This window comes from Sinocyclocheilus anshuiensis, unplaced genomic scaffold (genome assembly GCF_001515605.1).
Source record: "Sinocyclocheilus anshuiensis isolate Anshui unplaced genomic scaffold, SAMN03320099.WGS_v1.1 scaffold1487, whole genome shotgun sequence".
Lineage (NCBI taxonomy): Eukaryota > Metazoa > Chordata > Actinopteri > Cypriniformes > Cyprinidae > Sinocyclocheilus > Sinocyclocheilus anshuiensis.
In genome coordinates this window covers 521,176-534,625 of record NW_015555817.1, presented here as the reverse complement: position 1 = coordinate 534,625, position 13,450 = coordinate 521,176, and the positions used below count along the sequence as shown (strand labels likewise).

Below are 13,450 nucleotides of genomic sequence, written 5' to 3'. Positions count from 1 at the left end.
GTAAAGCACTTTGAATTACCATTGTGTATGAAATGTGCTATATAAATAAACTTGCCTTGCCTTGCCTAATATTTGATGTATATAAAAAATTGCATTCATATTACGAAGACACACACACACATTGCAAGTCAATCCGTGTATCATTCGTTCACTCGTTTTTTTTATTGACTGCTGGCACCTGGAAACGCTAAAGGAGAAAAGAGGACAGCTCTACAGTCACTGGAGTTTTACTGAATGCTGATGAATGAAATATACTAATAGTAATCTTTAGTCAACATGAAATCAGAATGAATCCTATTTAAATAGCATATATGGATGCTGGTTAATGAGCAATGGTAAACAAATAACCAAATAGCTTTTTAGCCAATTATTTGGGTAATGTTTTTGGCAATATGTCTTTTTTAAAATCTTGCCAATAACTAATGGCAATTTAATGCCAGGTGAAGGGATAATTCATCCAAAAATGAAAATTAAATTAGTCTTTTTTTCACCCTGGTGTTCAATCCGTGTATCATTCGATCATTCGTTTTTTGATTTAATATTGAAAGTAGAAAAATTAGAAAAAGGCTCCTTTTTCGTTTTTTCATTTTTTTTTCCAAAAAACGAAAAACAAGAATTCAGCTTAATTTTCAGTTTTTCGTTCAGGAGTAGAAAAATTAATAAACAGCTTGAATATTCTATTTCTACACATGGGCGGGAATTTAAATGGCCCTTTCTGCTGATTGGTCAGCTTAAGATCAAACCCAGAGCTGTAGACAAACAAATTTACTGGGTGACCAGGGTAGGCTATGACAGCCGTCATATACTGACTCGCCCAGCTGATGCAAAGCATAGAATTTATATCTACGCTTAAGATCAAACCCAGAGCCGTAGACAAACAAACTTACTGGGTGACCAGGGTAGGCAATGACAGCCATCATATACTGACACGCCCAGCTGATGCAAAGCATAGAATTTATATCTACACAGAAGAAAGCCCTGTCTAGGCTCTGCCCCGGTACAAGTTGTGTCAAGCCATTTATTTGTCTGGTTGTTTGAAATGTAGTTGCAATAAACGCATTAAGAATCCGTACACCTGCAGCAGCAGAGGACTATTATTCTGCCTCGTGGAAATCGTGCGGAAAAACTGATGACGTGTTTGTCCCTATTTTACCCAGCACTGGGTTGTATTTAACCCAGCATTTTTTAGAGTGTAGAAATGGAATATTCAAGCTGTTTCTTCATTTTTCTACCCCTGAACGAAAAACGAAAAATTAAGCCGAATTCTTGTTTTTCGTTTTTCTAATTTTCTACTTTCAATATTAAATAAAAAAAAATCAAATGACCAAAACATACACTGACCATGGTGGCTTAATAACATTTTTATTTCATTTAATTCCCAGAGAACAGCAAACCTAAGCAAAGAGGTGACGGGTTGAAGCAGATGAGCTGCAGCCCTCCAGATCACATCCTTCCAGGTTCTAAGGAGCATCTGCTGGTACCCCTGCTACCTCATACAAATTTTGGGAAGGTAAGAATTAAATGATCTGTGACAGTAATGGCAGTAAAGTTGTGCTAGATGGTCATTATTTCTGGGTTAAGGATGATAATATGTAGTTGTTCATCTTTTAAACAGTCCTCAGAGAGCTTGAAGGTTCTGACCATGAGTAGCTGGAATCCCCCTCCTGGAAACAGAAAGATGCATGGAGACCTCTTGTATCTTAATGTGGTCACCACGGAAGACAGACACTTCAGTATAACGGCATCAACTCGTGGGTTCTACGTAAATCAGTGAGTTACCGAGTACAGTTGTCTTCTAAATTGTCCTTTCCCTCAAAAAGGCAAATAGAAATGTATTTTTAAAATCTGGTTCACTTAGGTCTACGACTTACAGCTTTAACCCGAAACCAGCCACTCCTAGTGTCCTCAGTCATGCTCTGCTAGATCTCCTGGGTCATATCAGTCCAGTTTTTAAGAAGAACTTCAGTGCCTTGCTGAAAAGGAGGTATGCCAGTTCTCACAAGGAGTAAAAGAGTACCAAAAAACTGAGCTAAAGCATGGGTACTGCACCTAAATTTTACTCAATTAAAAGCCACAATTTCTAGCTAAAACATTCTACAGTGGTATTTATGCATTATAGTACTTTACATTGTAAAATATTTTTGATATTTGTTGCCCTGTTTAAATACATAAGTTAAAATATCAAAAATATAATATGTAATACAAAAAATATATATATATATTTTTTTTTTAGCTGAAAATCAGTTCAACTTTATCACAGCAATGAGATTATTAAAATCTAATGATAATCGTAGTAAATAAGAATAAACAAATTTATTTTTTGATAACAGTACTGAGCCTTTAGAGGAAAATGTGCAAAAAAATCATAATGATCCTAAAAATTAGAACTGTTTATTTATTGAGGAAATGTATTTAAATGAATTTATTTATATGTTTAAGTCTTGTTGACCTGCAAAATATGTACTGGTCTAAATAAAATTATAGTTGTACAAAATTTACTTTAAAAATGATTGAACTCTAACTTCTCTCTTATTTTAGAGGGTCCACACACCCCTTTGAAAGGATTGCTACACCTTTCCAGTTGTTCAGCTGGACTGCTCCAGCACTTGACCATACAATGGACTGTCTTCGAGCAGAGGATGTCAGCTCCTTCAGCCTGGGTTATGAAGAACACGTGCCTGCTCTGGTAAACATGTTGAAAGTCAGCACACAAGCCAGTTACATGAATCGATTTTAATCAATTCCTCTGTGTTGAACAAAGGCCCGGGACTGGAATGAAGAACTTCAGACCACAAGAGAGCTTCCAAGGAAAACCGTGACTGATCGTCTGATGAGGGACCGAGCTGTTTTTAAGGTATCTTTACCACTTATCATATGTGTTCAATAGGGTGGCCCTTATTTTTGGACTTTTGAAATCTTCTGCTCTCACTCTCCCAGTCAACTCTCCTTAATGAGAAATGGAAACAAACCAAATTTTGCTGAGATTGGACTACGTTTAGGGTGTGCTCAACAAAGTTGAAATTCTTAATATAGTCTTAATGACAATAACAGCACATAATTAATAATTATAAAAAAAACATTAGTAAACTGTGAATTATGTTAAAAACGAGAACACAGAACAGTGTTGTTAGTCTTAAAATGTTAAATTACATTGGCGCCGATAGCCTTGTGGACAGTGCGCTGTTGCGCTTCAGGTGTCCCGAGTTCGAGTCCCAGCTCTTGGACCTAGGAACGAACACTCGTAATGAAGTTAAGAGTGTTCTGCCATTGTCGTGACATGTTGCCAAGTATAGTAATCCATACTCAGAATTTGTGCTCTGCATTTAACCCATCAAAGTGCACACATACAGCAGTGAGTAGTAAACACAACTCACACACACCCAGAGCAGCCTTGCTCAAGGGCACCTCAGTCGTGTTATTGAAGTTGGAAGACAACGCTGGTCATTCACTCCCCCCACCTACAATCCCTGCTGGTACTGAGACTCGAACCCGTGACCTTTAGGCCACAACTGCCCTTCATCTCTGACATCAGAAACAGTCAACATTTTATCAGTGAACAAAAATGTTGCTAATATCACCAATCAGCTCTTGAAGTACCTGTTGATAAAAAGATACCTTCGTTGAGCACAACCTAAATGACAAATTATCTGGATAGAATTTTGCATACACCACTAACTTCTAGTGGAGAAACAAATGAGGGGGGTGAGAGTTTAACATTTCCAAAAAAACAAAAAAAACAAATTACCCCCCAATAAGTGCCACCCTAGTGTTCAATTTAGAACAAAAAAGGTTTTAGAAGTTACAGAAATTGCTTTTACAGTTACAAAAGTAATTTATGTTTTCTAGTTTTTTAGGCCTTGTTTATACATTGTATTAAGATGCATAGCTGAGCTGCATTGCCATTTACATCTGGTATAAAGTGTGATGAAATAATAGGGGAGTGTCTAGATGAAATCCAAGTGGTCACATGAGATACATTTATGATGCATGTTAAGACCAGATGTAAATGGCAATGCATCTCAGCTATGCATCTTAATACAATAATAGAGTGTGACACACTCTATATCAGTATCACAAAAGTAGCGATTGTGACGGTGCTATTGAATGAAAGGAAAAATAATTTAATAGAAAGAATACAAATAGTAGCAGTGATTTCAAGCATAATCTGTGTGTTCTGGCTCAACATAAAGTTTTGATAAATTGTTTTGGTGTAGTTTCTCAAAATATGTCCTATGGCACTCATGTATTAGGTCAGTGGATGGCATGTAGGCAGTCATTTGCGGCTGTTCGAGTGTATTCGACCACATGAGCGTCTAAACTACTGAAGCAGTCCTCTTGAATGCGTTTTTTACTACCTCTGGAAGTGGTTCAAAGTCGACAAGCTCGAAACATTTTAGACCCTGTTTACACCTGTATTTAGCGTTGCCTCCTTGTGTTTGAATCATTGAAAACCAGGTGTAAACAAGCCCTTAAAAAACTAACCAACACAGCAGAACCCAAAAACCAAATCTGACTTCTGAAAAACCTAAACTCTGTTGTCTGTTCTTGACGTCGGTATCTAAAAAACTAGACCAATAATGGCCACATTTTACTGACTTTTTAGGCTAACAGTGATTTTGTGAGCACTGCCACTCGAGGAGCCATGGCAGTGGTAGATGGTAACGTGATGCCTATCAATCCTAGTGAAGAACCACGACAACAAATGTTCATCTGGAGCAACATTTTCTTCAGTTTAGGCTTCGATGTGCGGGACAAGTACAGAGATCTGGGAGGTGAGGCTGCGGCCCACGCCGCCCCTGTTCTTGACCTGAATGGTGTGAGAGCTTATTGGGCAGTGGATCAGGAAGGCCTCTTCCTGATTGGCACTGTAGTGATCGATTACCGCGGCTACCGCGTTACTGCCCAAACTATCGTGCCGGGAATTCTTGAGCGTGACCAAGAACAGAGTGTCGTCTATGGCTCCATTGACTTTGGCAAGACTGTTGTGTCTGATGACAGGTAGAAGGATCATTTTTATTTTAACAATGTGTTAGAAATTACATAAACAATTAATATGTATATGTAACCACAATATTTCATACTCTGTGAAGGTATCTAGAGCTGCTTGGCAAACCCAGTAAGAAGCTGAGAGTGCAGCGCCACCTAGTGCTAAACAAAGATGATACAGCAGTAGAGTTGTGCTCCTCAGTGGAGCACAAGGGCATTGTGGGTAATGATGGACGGCACTACATCCTGGATCTACTTTTTACCTTCCCGCCCGACCTCAACTTTCTTCCTGTAGAAGGAGAGGATTTAAATCCTGTGCGTCAACAACTAGGCTTTCCAAAGTTACATCCTCATCGCCTGGTCTGCCTGAGACAGGAACTCATTGACGCCTTTGTGGAGCAAAGGTAATTCTATTCACCTGCCTTATGATATATATATGTGTGAATCTCATAAAACATGTCAGGAATGTCACATTTTACCCTAACATCTAAATAAAAAACAAAACAAACAATAACATTTGCATACAGAAAATGAAGCCTATTTTAATATTTTACACATTTCTCCACAATATATATATATATATATACAGTGGGTAAAATAAGTATTGAACGCATCACCATTTTCATTATTAATCCACCATTAATCGCGATTAATCGCATCCAAAATAAAAGTTTTTCTTTAGATAATATATGTATGTGTACTGTGTATATTTATTATGTATATATAAATACACACACATGCATGTATATATTTCAGAAAAAATTTTATGTTTATATATTAAATAGATTTATATATAATATAAATTATATGAATATAAATATAAATACATGTAAATATTTTCAAAATACATACTGTATGTGTGTGGATTTATATATACATAATAAATATACACAGAGCACACACATATATTATGCAAACAAAAACTTTTATTTTGGATGCGATTAATTGCGATTAATCGTTTGACCGCACTATCATATATATAATGATAAATTATATATAGCATTTCATTGTAAATTATTTAGGCATCATAGTCAGATTGTAGAGTATTAAATATTATTTTAATAGTATTTGAAATGGAATTAAAAAAATAATATTTAATACAAAAGAAATTGTATTATGCATTGTTTTAGCTGTAATACAGTAACAAATTACTTTATTACAGTAATTTATGTTAATCAGTAAAAATGTGAATCTAATTAGAATAATTGAGTATAGCAAATTAAAAAAAAATTGATACAAAAATAAAATAAATGCATTAAAGTACTGAATTATATTGAAAATTAGCTTAATTGTCATAAAAACAGTGTCAAGATGCAAAATCTTTAATTTTCTTTAGGCCATTTTTTTTTCTTTTCATTTTGTAGTTAAATATGATTTGTAACAGGTTTTGTGAGATTCAATCACACAATTATTCTAATGGTACTACATTTATAGGATTATTTCAGTGCTTTTATTATAATTCATTGTAAATAGCACACAAATCATTTTGGGTGTAGCAGTTTGCAACAGTAAAAATAAATCAAATGCACAGAATGAAGAAAACAAACTCTATATCATGGTGCAGATATTAACCTGATGTGAGTTTTTGAGCTAAACAGTCTTTTTATATGTATGTCATAAGATACCAGACATTCATGGAGATTGTCTCCAAAAGTACTGAGCATGACAAAGCCGTTGGCACATCTGCGATAAAGAGTGATCCAATTACTACGCCTCAGCTTCCCTCAACTACTGTCACACTCCAAGACCAGGACGCAGAGCACCATTCCCTAAAAAATGTGCCAGTGAATAACATCCAGCAGGGGTCTTCAATAAAGCATGTCTTCTCCTCCCTCGGGGACACTTTTGACATACATTTCAACCCTAACGTCTTTTGTGCAGGTGCGCTGTTAGCTTTTTGGACCAGCAGACAATATTAGAAATATGTGTATGGCTAAATATGAACATTACTAATATTTTCATTCATTTAACAGGAGTACGTTTTCCCAAGGAAAGTACTGAAGATATCCAGAAACAGAAACAGCAGTTGAAGGATGCGGCAGTGTTTCTAATTTCCAATCAAATCCCTGCATTTGTAAGTTGCTTTTTTATAATGATTGAACTGATAAAACCGATTATCCCTGATGTCTGTCCTTGTGTAACGCTGGGGAGGAATGAGAGGAATCACATCTTTAACTATATGTGTCTCTGTAGACGAAGAGTTGCCTTGACCACACATCAATGCCTACAGACGGTGTCACACTAACAGAGGCTCTCCATCAGCACGGCATCAACATCCGATACCTGGGAACTGTGCTGGAGTATATTGAGAAGATACCCCAGAAGGAAAGACTTGATCATGTCTATGTGAGTGTGTATTTCACTCATGCAAAATTCTGAATGCAGCGTACACATCTATACGTACATGTGCACTGCCATTCAAAATGCCAAGAAATACAGCAAAAAGAGTAAGATGAAGTATCATTACAAATGAAAAATAATTGTTTTCTATTTTAATATATTTTAAAATGAAATTTATTCCAGTGACAGCAAAGCTGAATATGTCACAGGCATTTTTCCATTCTAATATGCTGATTCATTGCTCAAGAAACATTTCTTTTTAATATCAGTGTTGCAAACAGTTGTTGTGCATAATATTTTTAATAGGTATTAGAGATAATTATAATTACATATACATTTACATGTAGCAGACAAAAGCTATTCATCAAATCAAACAGCTAACAATATTCAACTATATATATACTTTTAGATTACTTTTGTCCTAACTCATTTATCACATTGATTTAAATAGGATAATCTTGTACCATAATGATGTAAAAATACAAAGAGTAAGAAAATATATTCCATTCATTGTAATTAACAACATGAAGTGTATTAAACATTATATTACGTCAAGATTTCCCAAACTGGGGTTGTGAGTTTAATGAAAAGCTAACAATCAATCAAATCATGCAAAATTAAAATAAATAATTTTAAAATAACAATCCAATTAAAACACTTACTAAAAATATGAAATATTTTATGTTTACCTGCATGTCATATGACCATGAACCAATGTCAGAGAACTGTTAGCATGCAAATGTGATACTTAATTATTAAAATATTTATTTTTAAATCTCGGGTACTAATTATGATTTCACTTTTTTTAATTGGGTCTTTTAAACTATTTTAATAATTCAAGTATTTATATATGTTTTATATTTATTATACTATAATATAATAAATACGTAATTATGATATATGTAATATATTAATTTTAATTAAAATAATCCTGATATTATAAAATATAATAATACATTATGTAATAGAATTATAAGAACTACAAATATTATAATTTAATCTTAATGAAAATTATTAAAAGTATTAATTATTAAGAACTAGTAAGATCAAAAGAAAAATATGTGCATGAAATCTGAAAAAGTAACATTTTTGAACCTTTTTCAGAGAATTGCACTCTGTGAGCTGATCACCAGATGTGCAAAACATCTGTTTAAGACATATCTTCTGGTGAGTGTCCAGAAATCGCTTATGGTTTTTATAATGCTAGGGATATCACTAATATAATGTTGTACATTATGATACCCTTGCCAAAAATCCTTTATCTCTGCCCAAGGCTGTAGAGCCATCTGCCTTGTCTGCCTCCGTCAGCCATTTCCTCAACTGCTTCCTGAGTGCCTTCGCTGATGCCGGAGTCATTCAGCAGAACGACAAGTTCGCTTCTAGACGCAGGAGTCGAAGAAGGCGGAGTCGTGCGTCCGTGGGCGGCACTGTGACCGCCTGGTCCATCCTCACTCCGACTGACCTCTGGAGGGCCATCAAAGCTGAGGCTCAGGAGTACTACCATTACAGCCTGCCCTGGTGAGTGTCCTGTTCTCTGAACAAAAATAGATGCTGTGCTATGATTTGATATGAGTGGGATCTCATCTCTTTCTGGCAGTGGAAGTGTGGAGGAGGCCGTGGACAAATGCAGGCTGCAGAGGATCACCCTACTCAGAGAGATCGCCATCAAAACTGGCATTCAGGTATATCAGTTTGTACTAGACATGATTTAACATGAGTTTTTGTCAGTCTCTGTGCATCTCTTTAAGTCTGATAGCTAATTCATCTCCATCTCTCCTTCAGATTCTTTTAAGAGAATATCACTTTGATTCCGAGCACAAAACTGTATTCACTGAAGAGGACATCCTTAACATTTTCCCCGTAGTAAAGCACATCAGCCCTAGGTCCAGTGATGCGCTTTATCTCCTGCATTGTGGTCAGTCTAGAGTACAGCAAGGTGAGCATTCAGAGTAACTCTGAGTGTACGAATAACCTAGGGTACAAACTTTATCAGCCTAAAATATTTTATTTTATTTTATTTAAGTGGCAACAATTATTAGAATGTATCAACAAAATTTAAAAGTATTTATTAATTATAATAAAAATAATAAACATTATTTTAGTTAGCTTCTCAAGGCAGTTTACAAACAAAAGAACAAGTGAATAAAAATAAAAAAGACAAGGACTGTTGATATACATGTATATACACTAGTGTTCAGAGGTTTGAAGTTGTTTATTTATTTATTTGTTTGTTAGTCTCTTACTCCCACCAAGGCTGTTTATTTGACTTTGTGAAATATTATTACAATTTAAAACAACTGTTTTCTATTTTAAATATGTATTCTTCAGTGTCACATGATCCTTTAGAAATTATTTTAAAATGCTAATTGCAAGAACCATTTATTATCGATGTTGAATCAGTTATGCTGCTTATTATTTCTGTGGAAACTGATCAATTTTTTTTTGGATGATTTTTTTGTTGAATCAAAAGTACACCATTTATTTAGAATAGAAATCTTTTGTAACATTGTAAATGTCTTTACTGTCACTTTCGATCAATGTAATGCATCCTTGCTAAATAATTATTTGTTTCAAAATATAAAACCATTTACTGACCCCAAACCTTTGAACAGTAGTGCATATCAAAACAAAAATAACAATAAAACAATCTCTAATTTTTACTCATTTTTTTTTTATTCATTTGTGCGTGACTAGGTTGTCTGCAAGAGGGCTGTGAGTTAATAAGCCAGGCTCTGGGTCTCTTCACTAATGTCTACGGAGCTCTGCATCAGGATGTCTGCATATGCCTGCGGTTACTGGGACGCATACACTACATCCTCGGAGACTATGCGGAGGTATCACGTGTTCCAAAATGACAGATGAGCCAAAATATATCATTTTGAAACAAACTTTGAATTTTATGCTGTCAGGCCCTCAGTCACCAGCAGAGGGCAGTGCTGATCAGTGAGAGAGTTCTGGGAATTGAGCATCCCAACACTATACAGGAATACGTAAGTAAACATCTTTGTTTATTCAAATAAGTTTAACTCTGGTTTACTGTAGTATCATACAGTTATGTTGGTGTCAATATACGAAATGGAACAATTAAAGTTGTTTCCCCTTTGTGTAGAAGCACCTTGGTCTTTATTGCTTTGCTGGGGGCCAGTCAGTGACAGCTCTGCGATTACTATACCGTGCTCGCTACCTGATGCTCCTGGTGTGTGGAGAGGACCACCCTGAGATGGCTTTACTGGATGTGAGTTCTAATGATAGCAACATGATAATAATAAATAACACGGACATTGAACTTCAAGTAGTGGCCCGCAATGTGACATGCTGTCTGTCCTCCATTTTTTTTATTTTATTTTATTTTATTTTTTTTTGTTTTGTTTTGTTTTTCTGGTATATTTTCACATATTAAGAGATTTACATTGTTTTATGTATTATATTCCATTCATTTAAATAGTTTACATCTGATAAAAGTTCCTTTTTCCCCTTTCAGAAGTCCACTAGCATTTACACTACAGCTGAAATGTTTGGTATTTTTTATGTTTTTGAAAGAAGTCTCTTATGTTCACCAAGGCTGCATTTATTTGATCAAAAATACAGTCATAACAATTACTGTAATATTGTGAAATGTAACAATTAATTTAAAACAATTTTAAAATACTGCTTTCTATTTAAATATTTTTATGAGTAAAAAAAAAAAGAAATTATTAATTTTATTAATTAATGAGACATTAAATTGGACTGACAGTAAAGACATTTATAATGACGCAAAAGATTTCTGTTTTAAATAAATGCTGTCATTTTGAATTTTATTTTCATCTAACAATACAGAAAAATAACTGTTCTCATCATTAATAATAATAAATGTTTCTGAATCATCAAATCAGCATATTAGAATGATTTCTGAAGGATCATGTGACAATGAAGACTGGAGTAAAGATGCTGAATGTTCAGCTTTGCATAAATTACATTTTGAATATATTTAAATAAAAAAACTGTTATTTGAAATTGTAATAATATTTCACAATATTTTTGTTTTTATTGTATTATTATCAAATAAATACAGGCTTGGTGAGCATAAAAGACATCCTTCAAGAACATTTTAAAAAATCTTACTGACCCCAAATGATTGAACAGTAATACTTTGGTTCATACATTCATATAAATTTCAGTCTCAAATGTCCATGGTATTTGCGTCTCCCACAATATTGATAAGTAATACTCATACAAATATTTGCAAATGTTTGATATTTAAGTACTAAATACACAAAACCAAATTAAAACACTTTTATCTGAAACATATTTTGCATTCATCTCCTGTACAGAGTAAGATAGGTCTTGTGCTTCATAGTATGATGGCCTGTGACCTTTCCCTGAAGTTCCTCGAGAACGCCCTTGCCCTGACCTCCAAATATCAGGGACCCTCATCTCTCAAACTGGCACAAAGGTGAAGAGTCAACAGAAACACAAACACATCCAGCACTCATCAATTCTGAACATGACAACAACAAAAAAACATAAATTAAAAATGTTTTATTATCCCTCTTTGCAGTCATCACTTGTTGGCAAAGGTGCATGAAAGTAAAGGAGATTTCCGTGCTGCACTGACACATGAAAAGGAGCGTTATGGCATATACAGGAAGCAGGTGAATGATTACAGTCCCAAAAATGATGAGCAGATTCGTTCTAGTCTAAAATCTATGCTGTGTCCAAAACCGCTCCCTATCCACTATATAGTGCACTATATCTGGTGTCAGCCATTTTGTAGTGCTGTCCGAATTCTGAGTGAACGACTTCATTCCCTACATTCGTCCACTACTTTTTACCCACAATGCATTCTGATTTCGATTGTACAACCAATGTACACTTTAATATTTTACTAATTTACTGAGGTGGCATCGTTGTTAACTTACAAAAATTATGATAATTTGGTGGATAATTAAAGAATGTTCGTTAATCACAGTAGGTAGCGTATTCATTCTGATGTAAAATTAACGGTCGCCTGAGGGCACTCTATGACCATTATCTTATCTGAGCTGAAAACGCTGCTCGGGAGAGTGTGTATAATTACAATATAAAGTCATTTTGAGTGTTATTGCTGAGGGGCGGGGGCAGCAGAGCTCATTAACATTTAAAGGAAAATGCTACAAAAACGGCTTGATCTGAAAAGAGCTGTTTTTGACAGGGTAAAAAAAAAGGTGTTTTTTACACTACCATTGAGAAATTTTAACCAAACTATGTTACAGACTTTTCATTAAGACCCTAAAGGATCATGTCAACTTGTGGAAAATGGGCATCCTATGACCCCATAGTGCACTCAACTGCCATACACTATATAGGGATTAGTGAACGAGTGAGCGATTTCGGACACGGCTCTAGTCTAGATATTCATAAATGCTGTTTTAATAGGTCGGAGAAGCACATGAGAAGACCCAAGAAAGTTCAGAGTACCTAAAGCATCTGACACATCAAGCAGTGATTCTACAGAAAACTATGAACTGGATCTACAAAACTGGCTCAGACACCAATATCCCCCCTTTCAATGTTAGTACTGTACAAAGCATAGAGAATACATGTGTCTTAGTTGATGCATGGTATAATAATGATTGATTGAAGGAATTAATAATGCTGTCTTTGGCTTTGCTTCTTCATCCTCATATAGCTGAACTCTCCAAGTCGTGTCTGGATAATGGAGCAGCTAAATCTTGTCACTGGGATTGTCCTGATTCCTCTTAGGTAAGAGAGATCTGAGTCTTATTCAATAACTTACTTTTTGTTATATGAACTTCATATATAATGATGGTCACATTAAAATACTCTCTTTGCATTTCTCTTTCTCATGCATCCACTTTTTTATACCCTGAAGTAACAGAGACCTTGAGAAACTCAGGACTGATGCTCAGAAAACATCTCGGCTCACACGAAATAATGTTCAGCCCGTGGAGGATCTGCAGGGGCTGTTTGAGGAGCACAACACATCACAAGCTATTACTCAACAGGACTAGCGCCTTGTAATTTAAAGGGGTCATATGATGCGATTTCAATTTTTCCTTTCTCTTTGGAGTGTTACAAGCTCTTGGTGCATAAAGAAGATCTGTAAAGTTGCAAAGACTAAAGTATCAAATCCAAAGAGATA

The 13,450-nt window shown here is 35.1% G+C and overlaps 1 protein-coding gene across 3 annotated transcripts in view; it reads left to right on the top strand.

Moving 5' to 3' along the window:
- Window positions 1–13,328, top strand: part of LOC107675212 (clustered mitochondria protein homolog) — an 18,879-nt gene extending 5,551 nt beyond the window's left edge. For 2 of the 3 annotated variants that reach the window (XM_016469480.1, XM_016469479.1), the window contains 22 exons: window positions 1,383–1,510; window positions 1,616–1,770; window positions 1,859–1,984; window positions 2,539–2,686; window positions 2,762–2,854; window positions 4,604–4,998; window positions 5,091–5,390; window positions 6,608–6,867; window positions 6,960–7,060; window positions 7,180–7,332; window positions 8,431–8,493; window positions 8,600–8,844; window positions 8,924–9,008; window positions 9,109–9,262; window positions 10,021–10,160; window positions 10,236–10,316; window positions 10,436–10,561; window positions 11,640–11,761; window positions 11,867–11,960; window positions 12,724–12,858; window positions 12,977–13,050; window positions 13,181–13,328. In XM_016469480.1, coding sequence (XP_016324966.1) covers window positions 1,383–1,510; window positions 1,616–1,770; window positions 1,859–1,984; window positions 2,539–2,686; window positions 2,762–2,854; window positions 4,604–4,998; window positions 5,091–5,390; window positions 6,608–6,867; window positions 6,960–7,060; window positions 7,180–7,332; window positions 8,431–8,493; window positions 8,600–8,844; window positions 8,924–9,008; window positions 9,109–9,262; window positions 10,021–10,160; window positions 10,236–10,316; window positions 10,436–10,561; window positions 11,640–11,761; window positions 11,867–11,960; window positions 12,724–12,858; window positions 12,977–13,050; window positions 13,181–13,319 — 3,317 coding nt within the window. In that variant the 3' untranslated portion in view covers window positions 13,320–13,328. Of the gene's footprint in view, window positions 1–1,382; window positions 1,511–1,615; window positions 1,771–1,858; window positions 1,985–2,538; window positions 2,687–2,761; window positions 2,855–4,603; window positions 4,999–5,090; window positions 5,391–6,607; window positions 6,868–6,959; window positions 7,061–7,179; window positions 7,333–8,430; window positions 8,494–8,599; window positions 8,845–8,923; window positions 9,009–9,108; window positions 9,263–10,020; window positions 10,161–10,235; window positions 10,317–10,435; window positions 10,562–11,639; window positions 11,762–11,866; window positions 11,961–12,723; window positions 12,859–12,976; window positions 13,051–13,180 lie in introns of those variants that run through there. The other variant, XM_016469481.1, reaches the window with a different exon arrangement.
- Window positions 13,329–13,450: the final 122 nt, after the last annotated feature.